General features: G+C 46.3%; 1 protein-coding gene across 7 annotated transcripts in view; it reads right to left on the reverse strand.

Annotated features, from left to right (window-relative positions):
* Positions 1 to 3,850: 3,850 nt before the first annotated feature.
* The window catches only part of Mob2 (MOB kinase activator 2), a 56,138-nt gene continuing 43,379 nt past the window's right edge, over positions 3,851 to 16,609 (reverse strand). For 5 of the 7 annotated variants that reach the window (XM_021655767.2, XM_060382862.1, XM_021655768.2 and 2 more), the window contains 4 exons: positions 11,759 to 11,919; positions 11,491 to 11,584; positions 5,498 to 5,622; positions 3,851 to 4,872 (listed from right to left, as the gene is read on the reverse strand). In XM_021655767.2, coding sequence (XP_021511442.1) covers positions 4,562 to 4,872; positions 5,498 to 5,622; positions 11,491 to 11,584; positions 11,759 to 11,919 — 691 coding nt within the window. In that variant the 3' untranslated portion in view covers positions 3,851 to 4,561. The remainder of the gene's footprint in view (positions 4,873 to 5,497; positions 5,623 to 11,490; positions 11,585 to 11,758; positions 11,920 to 16,609) is intronic. The other 2 variants (XM_060382865.1, XM_060382855.1) reach the window with 1 other exon arrangement.

Genomic DNA, 16,609 nt, shown 5'->3' on the forward strand with positions numbered 1-16,609 from the left:
GCAACGTAGGCGTTCCAGCATCCTGGCCTGCATAGTAGATGCTAGCTGTCTTCTACCCTGTTGGGGCATCCAGGTACTCTCTGACACTACCATGTGTCTCCTGGGGGTAGAGTGGCCCCAAATGCCATCCTGCCCTGGAACTGAGGCCTCACTAACGCACAATCTTGCCAGAGACATCATAGAGCCATTTTTGCTTAACTTCAACTGTGAGCTGAGCAGGGCAGCTCTGCAGAATGAAGCATAAAACCCATGGTAGGAAGCAATGAGGAAAAGCTAGAGTCACCCTTTGCTGAATTCTGGATGTGCTATGCTCTCTGGAAGTGGGATAACTAGTAGGTACTTATCATGGACAAGGGACCAAGCTCTTATTAAAGCTTTTCAGTTAGTTAGTGTAGCTTGAAATATAGGTTTAGGCAAGGATTTGTTCCAAAGGTGCCTACTTATCTGGGTCTGGGCTCAGGGTGACAAGATGCCTTCCTGCATCTGCTATGTTGAGAGCAGCTACTCACCCATCCCTACCCAATGTTCCTCCAGCTGGGCCCCTGGATATTTAGTCTATAGGCAGTCTTGGGCACTAAGAAGGCCAGCTTACCTCACAGGTCCAGCAGTTTCCCATCTGCACACTACTGTACCCCCAGGACTCTGTGGAACCCTCCACAGTTCCACTCATGACACTATGCTGTCTTGACAATACATAAGCAAGCTCAGCCCATTATATATATATATATATATATATATATATATATATATATATAAATAGGAAGAAACTACGCACCAGACATGGACTTGTACAGTTAGTTCACACTAAGTATTAAACCCATTAGTCTGTACACTAGTATGATAAAACTGAGTTCTACAAAAACAAATAAAAAAACAAAAACAAAGGCCTCCAGAGGCTAGCCCATTTCAAGAGCTAAACTTGATTACCTCAGCAGTAAGTGTGCAGGCAGGAACAGAGGAATACTCTGATGGGTGCTTCCTACCCCAAGTGGTGAAGCACAGCCTGGTAACCTCATGAGATGCTGAAAAACTCAACCTCTATCTACCCTGGTGAGCTATCCCAGGCTTCATACTGCCTTCTGAAAGCAGAATGGCCCAATACCTTGGAGTGAGGGGCCTCAAAATCTTATAGGTCAGCTATACAGTGGGCTGTTGTACAGCTCTGCCAACACCGTAATTCCAGCTCACTATGGATGGCCAGCCAGACTGATGGATGGTTCCTTGTCAGGTGTCCCATTCTTCTGTGGCTCAACGCCCACTCCTCCACTAACACCATTCCATACCCACTAGCCTAGGTCTCCTGGTAAAGTTTAGTAAAAAGCAAACAGCAGCAGTGCCAAAGGATGGAGGTGGTTACCAAGGGTATGGTGCTTGGGAAAGACATCTGGACTTACAGGTGTGAGAGGAGTGCTCCTACCAAGGGAGGACACCCTAGAGCTCCTGAGGTACCTGAGGTACCATTATCCCTTTGCTCATAGCCCCACCTCTACCTTCCAAACAGGCACTCCAGGCTGAGTTATTGTGGTGTGGTTTCTCATTCTACTGGCTTGCTGACCCTCCCTCCCACTGTTATGGATATTGTTCAGGTGACACGGTCACCTCCATGTCAATATCAGCTGATCACGATCTTCATTCCACCTGTAATTTTATGTCCTGTCAGCACTAGATAACATTCACAGGTTCCAGGGAGAGGACCTGTTTGATGTGAGGCATTATCTCAGTCTGCCCATGGGCCCAATTTAAACTTCCATCCCATATGTAAAATATTCATCACTTTCCAAAGCCTCAACACATCACAGTATCAAGCTAGGCCTCATACCTCACTGTATTAGCTCAGAAGCCTCAGGTTGCATCCTCTTAAGTCAAAGGAGGGTTAGGTGTGATGTATCCTAAGAGTAATCTTTCTATACCTGTAGGCCAACAAGTAGACAAGGTCATGTACCCTCCAGCCACAGAAGGACAAACAGGAAGCCAGTGGCAGGCATCCTCTATGGCTCAGGGGTCTAGCCCTGTGCTCTGCCCTATTTGTAGGAAAAATAGCATTTACTACTACACTCGTTAGCATCCCACCTGAAATAGCCTTTTGTTTCATCCCGCCTCAGGGCTTCTTATGAAATGCACTGTTGTCAAGAACCTTATCAGACTCCTGTATCTTTCATAGGATTTGCTCTCTAAGACAAAAGCCTTGTCCACAAGTCCTTCACAAATAATCTGTGCTCTACTTTCAGCTTTTGGCTAGAGGACTGACCAAAGGTGTCCATAACTGGTGAACAGGCTAGGCCAGCCTTTCTGCCTTGCTGAGGTCCAAAGAAAGGATTGCCTAGGTTTCTGTCACATTTTCCTGACAGAAAACTTGAGTGTCATTTGTCATTCATATAGCCTGAGTGTTCCCCAGTCATTCAGTGTTCGCTCCCTATGAGCTACACCTCTTCATGGACCTACTCCATGTACAGAAAGAATACCATGGCAGGGATAAGGACGCAGCAAGGAGCCATCCATATGGTAGAGAGCACACAGAACTGCCCTGTATACCTTGGAGCATAAAAGCTGGGCCTAGCCCACAGCCCAGCAGGTGGCAGCCCTCTCCTAAATATCCATCCTTCATAGATGGCCTTCCAAAGGCTGTGACACAGCCATGTGCTTAGAAGCTCTGCCACTCCTTCCTAGCCACCCCTTCCTATCAGAACAAACATACCAGAGGCAGGCCCTCTTCCCTGGATCACCAGCTAGAACTCATCTTCCCAGCAGCTAGCCATGGACTCGGTACTGGGCATCCTCCCCTCCACTGGGTGGCCAGAACTATGGTCATTCTATTCCCTGAAGGGCTCTGCTTGGAGTCTAGATTGCTGTACCTGGGAGCAGAGGAAAGGGCAGTATCACTGAGCCACACTCCACTTTGCTCTTGCTGTTCCTTGCCCCTAGGATTCCCCACTGATACTTCCCCATAGGCAAGATGAGACTCCCCCCATAGGCTCCTGTAGCAGCCCTGGTCATAAAAGTTCCATGGGCATCCTGTGGCTACTTAAGGGGCCTGTGCTGAGCCAAGAGATGTGGTGGGTAATACCTGGAGTAGAGGCTCAGGCAGTCTGGTGGGTTCCATTCCCAGGAACTGAGACAAAAGGCTTGCAGTAGGTCCAGGAAGGGTTTTGTTCATTTGATAAGAGCTCCCTGTGTAGCCCTAGGGTGGCCTCAAACTCATAATCTTCCTGCTTCAGTCTCAGAAGGACTCCTATGGAGAGGCAGCAGGACCAGGCTGTGAAGACTCCACGTATCCTGGAATTTTCTGGTAGTCATTAGACAGGGGCAGATGTCCTCTGAGAATGTTAGAAGGCAGGTGGGGTTGGTCCAGGGGTTAACAGAAGAGCCTCCAGCACCAAATTCAGCCTCCCAGGAGCTGCTGATGGTGCAGTATGTGAAGAAAAGGGCCTGGTAGCCACAAATACATTGCACAGGCTGAGCCAGAGGGCCCAACAACTTAAAGGCTGAGTATCCCAGCAATCAACCACCAGAGCTGCACAGGAAGCAGGTTGCCAGGATCCAAAGATCTGAGTTGGTTGTCTGTGAGGACCCAGACATAAGCATACCCGGCTCCCCTTTCCTCTACTTGAGCCCTGGGCCAGCTCCAGTCTTGAGCTTAAGTCCCAACCCCACCTAAGCAGGCTGCCTCTTCCTGGGCCCCCAACGTTGAGCCTGAGCCAACCCAACTCTACAGCACTGAAGGCCTTCACCCTCACTCAAGGGGGTACAGCCAATGAGGATAATGTCAATGCTTGAGCTCTTCCCTGCCTAGCACTGAGGCCCAAGAGCCTCAGAAGAACAATATGAAACAGCAGGCTGAGAGGACACAGGCTCTGACCTGAGAGAATTCTTTTTATTATGTCTGAACAGATGAACTAAAGCAGATTCTGCCTTTCACTGACAGCTCTGTCTCCACACAGAGCCTCAGAGAGGTCCTGGTACTGCCCTGGCCCCTATGCAAAATGGGACCTCCTTGGGCACTGAGGAGGCAGCAAGAAGGGGTTGATAGGAGCAAGCAGCAGGTGTGGGCCCTCCTGGGTCACCCCAGGCCCCTCTACCCCAGGGACTCTGAGCCAAAATCCAGGCAAGGGCTAGGGAGGAAACTGCAGGGTGAGCCTCTGTAAAAGCCCATCCCCAAAGCACAGCAGAACTCCAGGTCTGCAGGGCAAGCCCTATAAGGGAGAGACACCTCACAAGGTGCTTCTTTCAAAGCCACAGAGCCCCTTTCCCCAGAGGGGAGGGGAGGGCAAGAGCCATATGGAAGACCCAAGAAAGGAAAACCCCACAGAAGAAAAATCAAAACATCAGTCCAATAAATGTTTGTTGAATGAATGAATGACTCCAAAGGCTCTTCACTACAAACAGCACTCATCCATCCAACAGGAAAGTCAGGAAACACGCCTTGACTCCAGCGGCATCCATGGAGCCCACACTGAGCAGCCCGGGCCCTCAGACCTTGCCATCAGCACGCCTGGGCATGTGTGCGCACACACCGACACATAGTTGTCTCTTTGCACATGTGCACCCATCTGGCCCTGGAGGCTCATCTCTCCTTCACATGGTTCTGTGCTCCAGAAGCTCCACTGCTGGCCCCATCCCCAGTGGCACCACTGCTACCTGGGCTGCTGCACAGCACCTCAGTGAGGTCGTCCATGACAGCGGTTTCTTTGGGGTCGAGCAAGTTGAACTCTCTGGCGAAGAGGATGAAGTGCACGTACAGTGTGTTCAAGTGTCCGTGCAGCTCAAGGGCCAGCGTCTCCTTGAAGTGGGCCCAGTAGATGTGGCCCAACACGTGAAACAGATACTTGCAGATCTTCTTCACCAAGGACTCGAAGGAGCTGGGGAATTCTCTGCCTAAGGGGAGGCCACATGTCATAGAGCTGCGGGTCTCAAGTGCTCACACCTGCTACCACTCCTCCACAGAGTTCCCAGCAACCTGCCCCCCAGGGTGGCAGCTGCCCAGAGTAACAGATGCTGGCTGAGCCATGCTGGTCACTTGCACAGCAAAGAATACATGGTGGGCACTCAGGTTCTATGTGCTTCTTCCAGCAGATACCCCAGGGCTATCTGTAGACCATGTAGGGAGAATCATGGGAATCCCTGTAAGCCAGTGCTGGCACTTTTATTGCTCAGGATGAGTTTTGAGCCTCAATCACAAACTTGACAGGTCTGGAAATGCCAACCCCAGCAAGATGGACTGTGATGGCCTCATTGTGCAGAGCTGATAGCAGGGCCAAAGGGGGCCAAGTGGTGGGTCCCGTAGTATAGGTATACATTTGACCCCAGCTAGGCTGAACTCTGTAGGGGCTGAACCCTTATCCCTCAGCCCAGATCTCCTGTGCCAAGCAGGAGCTAGAGTCATGAAACTGTAGCCCTTCTAGACCCTGATTGCAGTCATACCCCTGAGACTGTCTAGAAGAGAACCTGAAGAACTGCTGGCTTTGCATAAGGATTTGGGTACAAGCTGCAAAAGACATACCGTATTTTGTGGGAAACACATCTTCATCAGTTACCAGCTTCTGCACAGAGCTCATGACAAAGTCAACATACTGGGGGGCGGTGCACTTGACCTTCTTCCCCCGCTCGTCATACCAGTAGTATTGTCTGTGGGGACAGAGACTTTGGTCAGGGTGCCAACCCTGCCAAATACCCACCCCAGTGCCAGTTCCCATACATACAGCACAAACTCAAAGGCAGTGGCAGCTCGACGTAATGAGTTATACACAACTGTTTGGGACACACAAAGTTCTCAGAACAGCATCTGAGGAGAGCAAGGGCCTAATGTACAGAACCAAAATTACAGGCAGCCCAATGTGACACCATCATTTTTGCCTACTTCTGCAGGTTTTATTTATTTAAATAAATCTGTACCTTTTAAAATTAATTGGGCACAGGTTATCTTTCTAGGAAGTGGCCCGGGACTGGCCAGAGAGCCCAGATCCTTGGCAGTATCTAGCCACACTCTCCCCATGAAGAATAGTAGATGCTTGCAATCAAGTGACTTGACTTCTAGAGGCCCACCCCAAACTCTTTAGCCTATGCATGAGGTAGCCAGTCCTCATGTGATTGCCAGTTCTAAGAAGACCAGCATCAGGATAGGGAGATACTGGATATATAGAGCCCCTGGATCTTAAGCATGTGCAGTATCACAGTCACTCTGTGTTCTGTCAAAGGAGCTGGTGCTGCCGTTGGTGCACTGCCCCCTCAGGCATCTCCTTGGGAGATCTTGGATGAAGGAATCACAGGGGCTGCTCACAGGCCTCTGGTATCTGGCCATGCAGTGGGGATGTCACACCACCTAGGTGCCCTAGACTCAAGGCCACAGCATGCTCCCCTAAGCTCCTGCTGAGGGACTGTGATTCTTTCCTATTAGGGATGATTATGGACCACACTGTTACGTATGTTCCCATGGGGGGTTCTATGTAAATACAAGTTTTTATGTCTCTAAAGCAAAGCCAGGGACAGGATTATGGTCACAGCAGGTCTGTGCATCATTTCATGAGAATGCATCAAAGTTATTCCATATGCTGTGCCACCTGTATCTCGGCAGCATGACATGTGTCCCCCAGCACCTAGTGTTCTGCAGTACCCCCATGTGGTTTTCATTTGTGTTAAGTATCTTCTTAGTGGCTCACTGCCACACTGTGGCAACCAGTCCTGCCTCATTCTTGTCCATCAAGCTGCTGCTTGCATGCTCCTGCACTGAGAGCTCTCTGCATGTCCTGGATACCAGTTCTTGTACAACAGGTGCCTCCCAGATGTTTCCACATATTCTGTGCTTGTTCTTTCTCCTCATAGTTGTCCTTCTTAGGGTAAAAGTTCTGAATCATCACAAAGGCCAGTTGACTGATTCCTTTTTATCAGTGGGCCACTCCTTTGATATAATCAACCTAACACTAGGTCATAGAGATTTCTTCCTGTCCTCTAAAAGCCTTATATTTTCCCATTTCTGTATCAGGTGTGAAGTTTAAAGTTCAGGTACTTTTCGTTTCCTCCATGTAATGTTGCATTTCACAGCAGCAATTGTTGGGAAACAAAACAAAACTGTCCTTTCTATAGTTTCATTGGCCACTTCATCAGAAATTAAGACTGCTTTTGAGTTTCCTTCTGGACTGTGCTCTGGCCCACTAACTTGTGTCTTACCTTTGGTCAACAGCACGCTGTCTTGTAACTGTGGCTTAACAGTTTATCTTCAGACTGTGGGTCTCCTCCAATTGTTGGGGCTACCCTAGCTACGCCTTCCATTTAAATTCCAAAGCACGCTCATCTAGTAGGTAATAACTCTGATGGAGTTTTTAACTGAGAACAAACTAAGCCAGAGGTTCGTTCAGCATAGAGCTCTATGTTAAGCTACTGTCTTCCAATCCATGAACATAGTATAGCTGTTTGTGTGCTATCTTTAACTCTCTATCCTGAACTTTTGTGGTTTCCAGAAATATAGTCCTGTGAATGCTGTTTATACCTAAGCATTTTGATGCCTCTGGAGCTATTATCAATGGTTCTGCTTGACTGGGTAGGTTTTTAATCATATACAGCTAGCACACAGGCCTTTGACTGTTTCTGTGTGCTGGTCTTCTAGAATTTATTTTGTTGCTCCTTCAGTGTTTCATAGCGTGTTCTCTGAGAAGATATATAGCTGGTTATTTTTTTCTTTTCTGATGTCGGCTTTTCCTCCCTCTCCTGTCTTACTGAACTAGATGAGCCCTCGAGTTTTCTTCTCCAAAGAACAGTTGATTTCATGCTAGGTAACATGCTGGGTAACATTTGGAGAGGATCCTGTGGTTTCCTAACTACCTCTGCTGAATTCATTGTGAACTATTCTAATTTCTTACGTTCATAATTCCTATCTTCTCTCTCATCTTCGTGTCTTGCTAAGGCTTATTAACTTTTATTACTCTTTCCAAGCAAGCAGATATTTTCCTTATAGTTTCTAGATCTCAACTTCAGTGATTTTCACTCTTGTTTTATGATTTCCTTTCTTCTGTCCACTTGGATTGGTTTTGATTTTACTATGAGGTCTCTGTCTGAAATGTACACTTGGTATTATAAACTGCTCTCACCACCTTGCTGCAGCTACAGCCCACAAATTCTTCTTTGTCTGTCTCTGTCTCTCTCAGTTTTTTAAGACAGGTTTTCTCTGTTGTCAGGACTGTCAATTCTCCTGCCTCAACTTCCTAAGTGCCAGGATTACAGATATGAGTTACCACACTTGGCTGTGTCTCACAAATTTTGATACATTTTGCATTTCTACTTGGGTTTAGTTCAAACTTCTCATTGGCCTTGAGATTTTTTTTTTTTTCTTAATTTACGGATTACTCAGGAATGCACTGGTTCCAAGGTATTTGGAAAATTGCCTGTTATATTTCTTACACTGATTCCCATTATAACTCCACAATGATCAGATAACTTACTTAATATGAGTTCAACTCTTTAAAAGTTGTCAAGGGCTCTTCGGGGAGCCAGAACAGCGTCTTGTTTCATAAGCATTCCTTATGAACTTGAAAATAAGATTCATTTTACTGCTGAGATGGAATGTCCTTAAATGGCACCTCAGCCTCTGTCCCCTTGCCCTTCCCCCTGCAGCTGGTGGTTTGCTTTGTGAAGCTCTGCCATCTGGCAACAGGCACTGAGGAACACCACGGGCCTGAGGAGCAGCCCTTCTCAACTCACAACTTCCTTTTGCAACTTGGCTGACTTTGAGTCTCTGCTGCTATAAAACACAGCTACTTCAGCTTTCATTTGGTAGTGTTTTTCTAGGTTTGTCATCTTCTACTGTTAACTTTCCCATTTTACAACATTTCAAGTGCCATTTTGAGCCAGGAGTAGGTAGGTGGAGTACACCTGTGATCTCAGCTACTTGGCAGATAAAGACAGAAGGATGCCTGCTCCAGGTCAGCTTGGACAACATGGTAGAATTCTATCTCTCATAGAACTTTAAACAGGGCTGGGGATATGGCTTGGTAGCAGAGCACCTGCTAGCAGGCAAAAGGTTTTGAGCTTCAGCATAAATCAATTAGTCAATCAAACAATAAATGAACACTTTGGTGTATCTAAGTCCCTCAAAACCCTAAAATGAATCCTCACTCCCAAGGTCATGGTATTAAGATGTGGACTTAGTGATCATGCCATAATGGTAAAGCTCTCATGGCCAGTGCTCACGCCTTTCAAAAAGAGCGGCTGTCCATGAACCAAGAAGCTCTTCTCAGACGCCAAACCTGGACCTGAGCTTGTAGTCCACGAGATATATACCAGTGCTGTTCAGTTGCCTCCATCATGGTCATTTGGTTATGGCAGTCAGACAGACGATGGTGAGTGTTTTTCTCTTAGGGAAGTTCAGTTTAGTTCTACAAGAATATTTTCATAAAAATCTCTTAGAGACTCTCATTATGGCAGTCACCCATCTTCTGGATTTCAATCACTATTGTTGGTTTTCTGCTTTTTTTTTTTTCCAATCTTTATTCTTCTGTGGTTTTGCTCTATTTGGGGCTATAATCCCTCCACCTTTTTTTAACTATTCCATTTCAATTTACCCATTATGGTTCTGTCTGTATGTTTTTGTATCATTTTTGATTTGCTTAAAGAATTTTAAATCACATACTTGGCTTTTCATGCTCAAGATTGGCATCATCTAGGGAAAGCTGGTCACCAACAGAATATGGGCACCTCTTTATTCTCACCACCAAGGCTCACATGTCTCTTCTCTGAACCCTGAGAATGTGTCAGACTATACTTCATTTCATTCTCAAATACCTTCTGAGAGCTCCTGAGAAGAGTCTATATTTTTCCCGTTACTGTGACTCTTCTTTTGTGCTGCCACACAGCTGAAGAACTAGTTGGAACTCTCTTGCAAAAGGTCAGAGAGCTTGCAGTGGTCCATTTAATTGTGCTCCTGAAGTGCATGGCTGCTAAATGTAGAGTGTGAAATAATACTTCTTCCCTGTAGCACCTGAGACAGGGGGTGCTTACAGCACTGCCCAGGATATCATGGGGCCTAACTGTGCTTGGTGTCTGGGCTAGTTCACAGATCAGTCCTTAAGGGTTCACTCAGCTCTGCTAATGTAAAGGGGTGTCTCTGAGGGACCGTTTGGCCATGTTCCTGAATATGTCTTGGCCCCATGGATCCTAATGCTGGCCTTTTGGGGTCATCCTGCAGGTGCTGCAAGGAAGGAAACGAGACCTAGCCTAGTACAGACCCTTCTCAACCTAGACAAACCTCCAGGGCACAGAGAAAAAGTTCTGTGGATTTCTGACTAGCTCCCTTTTTCTTTCAAACTAGTTTTGAGTTTCCAAAATCCCTTGGTCTCACATGATTCCTGCAAGAGGATTATAGTAGGAATCATCAAGTGATACAAAGTGAGCAAAAGGCTTAGGTAGCCAGGCTCTCCAGCATATACCATATGCAGGTCTGTATTTTACTATACTTTTGAGAAAGCTTCTTCCAAACAAATTCAGCACTGAAAGACACATGGGAGAAGCCAGGAAGGGTACCATGCTATTTGACATTGCCTAGGCTTCACATACACTTTCAAGTGCTACCTCAGAATCTGTCATGAGTCTGTCCTTTAGAAGCCATACCTCTGTACCAAGCTTATTCTCAAAAGGGTACCTCAATTTCCCTGGCAATGCTTAGCTGACACCTGATCCTCCTGGGGAACAGAGAGCTGGCTCTGTTCCCTTACAACGCCAGACACTGAGCTGTAGCCACTACAGGTATATGAGCTAGCCTAGCTGGTTAAGGCAGAAGGGACTCCTGTCATCTGGTGTACTAGGATTTACAGCAGACTCTTGAGAATAGAACTCATTTTTCTGGGGAGAGTTGTACCAACAGTGAGGACTGCTTGAGTGTACACTACACTACATCACAATCACACACACACACACACACACACACACACACACACACACACACTTCCATGAGTCCACAGCATCTTAATGACAAGAAGCCATCATAGAAGATCTTCCATTTCCTTGGCCACATCCAGCCTTCTTCCTTTACTAGCACAGCCATTCCTTCCATCAACCCAGGGCTGCTGGCAAACATGCGCCACACAATGGCTGTCCTATGTGCAAAGCAAAGTGAGGTATCTTGGAGCCCTTGAAGATATCTGCATACAGCACTAAATGCACACATACACCCAGAAGAGAGAGAGCTGTCAGCACTAGACCTGTCCATAAGCCATCTCTACTAGTAGAATGAGCCTGCTCACTTAACTGTGCAGCTCCCAGACCACTGAGCACTTGGCAGGCTCCAGGATCATTTAAGCATTGTCTGCCTCTGGCCTCTGATGGCATACAACAGAGATACTTATGATGGGCACCTGGCCCCTCAGGTACAGAAGATTCTAACTAGTTTGAGATGGTGCTCAGAACCCAGGTGAGAATGTAGTCTGAGAAGCTGGTAGCCCAGACAGCAAGGCCAACCACAGCCCATCCCATACTCCCAATAGGTGCTATGGCCAGGCTGCTACTCACGTGTTGCACACAGCCATTGTCTGACACGTCTCTCCTGTGCAAAATTCTGAGATTGTGCTATACTGCAGGTTGATGTGGTGAAAAAATGTTGTTGCTGGAAGAGAAGCAAAGGGCCAGGTGAGTAAACACCCCTTCTCCAGCTGGCGTGACAGGGAGCAGGTTCAGCTGAGTTCAGCCTGTCCACTGACCACTGCTCTGGGGGTACTTGGAGATCAGGGGAGGCTCCCTGCCCTGCAGCTGCTGCACCCGCCTCCCCACCCGCACGCACTGTTGCTGGCCAGCCACTCGTTGAGGTCGATCTCCCGGGGCAGCACTACCAGCTCCTTGAACTCAAAGTCAGTGATCCTGGACTTGGTGTGCTCCGGCTCCAGGTACACCTTCTTCTCCTCTGCAGCAGGTTTCTTGCCGTTTGGCTTAGCTTTAGACTTCCTGCCAAGAAAGAAAGGATGGCATGATCACATGTCACACTTGGGCCCAAACCACAGAGGAAGGACTCTCCACATTGGGCTAATTAAGTCAGATGCAAGCAAGGAGAGCAGTCACCAAAGGCCAGACTTCTCTGGGCAATTGGGTGGCTATGCTGCCACAGGCCAATCCAAATGGTCAAGACCCTACAGAATTCCTGGTGAATAGCACTGTGGACGTGCGCTGCAACACAGCTGTGACAGCAGGGGGCAGCACCTGGTGCCTGAAGCATAAACCACTTCCAAAAAGCTGCTTTTCCAAAGGCGAAGCCTTAAATAAGTGCTGAGAGTCTAAGAAAGTATTATAAAGCTCTGGGTATGTAAAAGCTTAAGTAAGTTCTGAGGGTCTAAAAAAAAGTGTACAAAGGTCTAAGGATGTAAAATCTTAAGAAAGCTCTGAAGATCTAAGAAAGTGAGTTAAGATAATGAACAATGTTTCAGATTTCTTTCCTCCTCTATGTTATTGTTATACTACGATTTCAGTGTTTCAGGAAACCTATGCTCAGCAGTTCAACCAGACCACCCATATGGTGGGGTCTTAGCAGCAGGTTGCCAAAAGGAGATACCTTTCTCTGTAACACCAAAATCAACTTCTAAAACACCTGTCCTCACCTGTCCTTACTTTCTCTATGATTAAACTAGAGATTACTGTCAACGGTGATCAGAGATTTCAGGAAGGTGCTCTGCCTTTTATGCAGATCTTTTATATCCTAATTAAGGACCCATGGCATTCCAGATGGGGGACAGGGGTCATTGGTAAACTTTACTATAGCATTTATCATAGCCACCCATCAGGCACAGTCAAGGAAGGGTACACATCCCACTCTTTCAACCCCTAGGTATAGACATGCTAGAAGAAGTGGTCTCAAAGGTCCTTAGACCCCTTTCAGATGATATCGATCTCACCTCTCTATCACAGCATCTCTTGTTTCAGACCTTAGCCTCCACACATCAGCTACTGAATAATGATCTGCCTGCTTTGAAGAATGTTGGTTGTGTGTCCCTCCTTAATCACCATCTGTGGCCTTGTCCACTGGCTTATTAGACTACCCACTGGCTGGTCCAGGACTTGTGTCTTAGTGTTCCTTTTTCCAAAACAAGGGATTGTGGGGGGGATTGTATGCCCTGGGAAGAAGCTCTGCCAGTTCCCATCACAGGGTTTACAGCAGCAACCATCATGAGTATAATTTAGGTCCCACCCTTTCTTGAATTACTGGGTATAACCACTGGCATTGCCACTGGAATTTGGGACTGACTACTTCCTTGGATATTTACCATCAAATTTCCTCTAAGTTCATCCAGTATCTCCAATGGGTGGCTCAGAGCAGCCTCAGCTTCCAGGGCCAAACAGATTCACTGGCCACCTTAGTGCAACAAGGTCAGTGAGGATTAAATCTACTAACAACAGAGAGAGATGGCCTTTGTCTTTTTCTTGAGGAGTAAGGCTGCTTTTATGTCAACCAGTTGGGTTTAGTAAAAAACAATAAGACTTGACAACTCCAGAAAGAAACAGCTCCTCTCCTATGGCCAGTGTATCATTGACAGTCCTATATGGAATTAGATATTACCCTTCTTAACTCTGACTCTCCTCCTCTTCTTAGTCACTCTGCCTTATAACCTTGTCTACGTATTTTCAACAACAGATCCAATTCTAACCAGACTGGTTCCCCACCCCCAAGTCAGGGTTTCTCTATGTAGAACTGCCTTTCTCTGATGTGATTAAAGAAGTGTACAACCACTGACTGGCTTCTTCTTTTTGTTTTTTCCCATTTCTTTTAAAATATTTACTTGTTCGTTTGTTTGTTTATTATACAGCATTTTGCCAGTGTGTGTGCCTGTGTGCAGGAAGAAGGCTCCAGATCTCACTATAGATGGTTTTGAGCCACCATGTGGTTGCTGGGAATTGAACTTAGGACCTTTGGAAGAACAGCCAGTGCTCTTAAGCTCTGAGCCTTCTCTCCAGGCCCCCCACTGACTAGCTTCTAACCAGACTTTTAATCAGTTGCTATTACAGATTATTGGCTCCTAGCTAGGAAACCAGAGGCCTGCAACTCCTGGATTATACTCTGACAGTGAAGATCATACTTGCCCCAAATACTCCGATGCCCCCTTTCAACAGGAAGTAGTCTAATGATAACATTATCCTCCTTTCCTGACCTGATTGTTTATCAATAGTAAATAAGAAGGGAGAAATGTAAGCCCCTCAAAGGGGTGCAAGTACCCCGGCCCCACCTCTGAGGATCTCCAAGCTCTACTCACAGAACACTCTAATGGCCATAATGGCCAGACTCAGCCCCTAGAGACAGCAGAATGCTATAAGATAGATAAGAAAGAAAGAAAGAAAAGAAAGAAAGAAAGAAAGAAAGAAAGAAAGAAAGAAAGAAAGAAAGAAAGAAAGAAAGAAAGATCTTTTAAAAGAAAGGGGGAAAAAAAAGAAGCCAGTCAGTGGTTGTACACTTCTTTAATCACATCAGAGACAGGCAGTTCTACATAGAGAAACCCTGACTTGGGGGTGGGGAACCAGTCTGGTTAGAAATCTTTTGGATCTGTTGTTGAAAATATGTAGACAAGGTTATAAGGCAGAGTGACTAAGAAGAGGAGGAGAGTCAGAGTTAAGAAGGGTAATATCTAATTCCATATAGGACTGTCAATGATACACTGGCCAAAGAATGGAGCTGTTTTTTTCTGGAGTTGTCAAGTCTTATTGTTTTTTACTAAACCCAACTGGTTGACATAAAAGCAGCCTTACTCCTCAAGAAAAAGACAAAGGCCATCTCTCTGTGTTGTTAGGTGGCTAAGCTCTGCCCTACAGAGTAAAAAGCCCAAACTCAGGGCTTAAAATTCTACCAACCCCTGAGCTCATAAACCCACCAATCCCTGAGTTCACCTTAAACTCAGGACTTGAAATCCCACCAATCCCCACCCTGGAAAGTTCCACCCCCCCCAAGAAATCCTGTATCAATGGTTCTCAACCTTCCTAATGCTTTGACCCTTTCTTTATGTTATGGTAAACCACCCCCAATCATAAAACTATTTCATTGCTTCCTCATAACTATTACTTTGTAACTGTAATTTTGCTACTGTTGTGAGCTGCAATATAAACATCTGATGTGTGACCCACAGGTTGAAAACCACTGCCCTATGTAAGCCTACATCCCCCTCCGCCCCAGTTCAGTTCTTTGCTGCTTCTAACCTAAGCAGGGGCAGGCACCCTCTTGTATCTTTCCCAGTAAATCTCTTGTGGTTGGTTTGTAGTGCAGTATGACACTGGTATTCCTTGGATCCCAACTGCCAGGATAGTTTCCCCTCAAAGCTGTAACACTTGCATTAGGGAACCCTTTCCCTCAGAGCTGTAACATTTACGCAAGGGCCTTCCTAGGCAGAGGACCCCAGAGACCACACCAAGGTTCTACTTCCCAGACAGGCCAGTTCCAGGAGGGTGCAGCACAGCTACCATCAAAGCTTCAGAGGAAGGACTACCAATGGGAGTTACAGGTTGCCAACCTACAGAGGGCACTCCAAGAACAGAGTACTTTCCCCAATAGAGGGCTAGCTCCTTCCTTCGTTAGGTCTTGCTAATGTCCTCTACTACTGATCAGCATACTCTCACTGGGGTGTAAGCATACCCAGCCAGGGCACAACACTCCCACCTTGTCACTCTTCATGGAGTGAACAAGAGAAAACAACCCTCAGGGTTAAGGCCCTGCCTCAGTACTGAGACTCCTTCCACTAGTTCCCATGTAAAAGCAGAGGCACTAAAAGAACCCAGTCTCCTCACATGTCAGGATGCACAGGACTCTTCACTTCTTCCTTGTTTTGAAAAGTTTTTTTTTTTTTTTTTTAAATAAAATTATGTGCTCTGTTAACGCACTGTGAGTTTATTAAGTCTATTTTCATAAAAGGAACTTTCATTCACCTGTTTCAAATGTTGTCTGGAAGGCGTACTGCCTCCTTCTGCTATCGTAGGCCTAGAACGTTTTCAGCATCTGAGACTTACTGCTTTTATAAGCTAACCTTTCTTGTTCTTACTGAGCTCTGGACCGGCTGGATCAACTCAGCTGTTCTGGCTCAAACTCCTCTCCCAACTGATTTATTCAATCTGGTTTTTCTCTTGGCCTCTGAACTGCTTTTTGGCCTCAAACTAGCTCAGCTCTAACCTGGCTCCTCTTCATTCTCTGGCTCATGTGATCTTCCACCTGCGTTCTCTCTCTCTCTGCAGCCTATTACTGTCTTGGTAAAACTGCCTCTTCTCACTCTACATTGCACCTTAAGTAGCTTCCCTTTTCTCTTCTCGTGGGAGTTGGGTGTATCCTAGTCTGTCAAATCTTCTCTGATTTCTCACCTTTTCTGTCACTCAACTAGATATCACTTTCAAACAAGGGTGCTTCCCTTTACAAACTAACTTTATCTTCATTGCTTGGGATTAAAGGCATGTACCGCCGTGGCTGGATCTAAGCTTTTCTTTACCTGAAACTTGCTCTATACCAGGCTGACCTTGAAATCAAAACTGCTTGCCTCTGTCTCCTGGATTAAAGGCGTGTATTCCAAGAAGATCACACAAACCTAGAAGGCCTTTGGATGTGATCTCTTGTCAGAACAGCCACGTTCTGAATTAAAATTCCTCTACCACTTTAAAACAACAAACGTATGTATTG

This window comes from Meriones unguiculatus, chromosome 1, assembly GCF_030254825.1.
Source record: "Meriones unguiculatus strain TT.TT164.6M chromosome 1, Bangor_MerUng_6.1, whole genome shotgun sequence".
NCBI lineage: Eukaryota > Metazoa > Chordata > Mammalia > Rodentia > Muridae > Meriones > Meriones unguiculatus.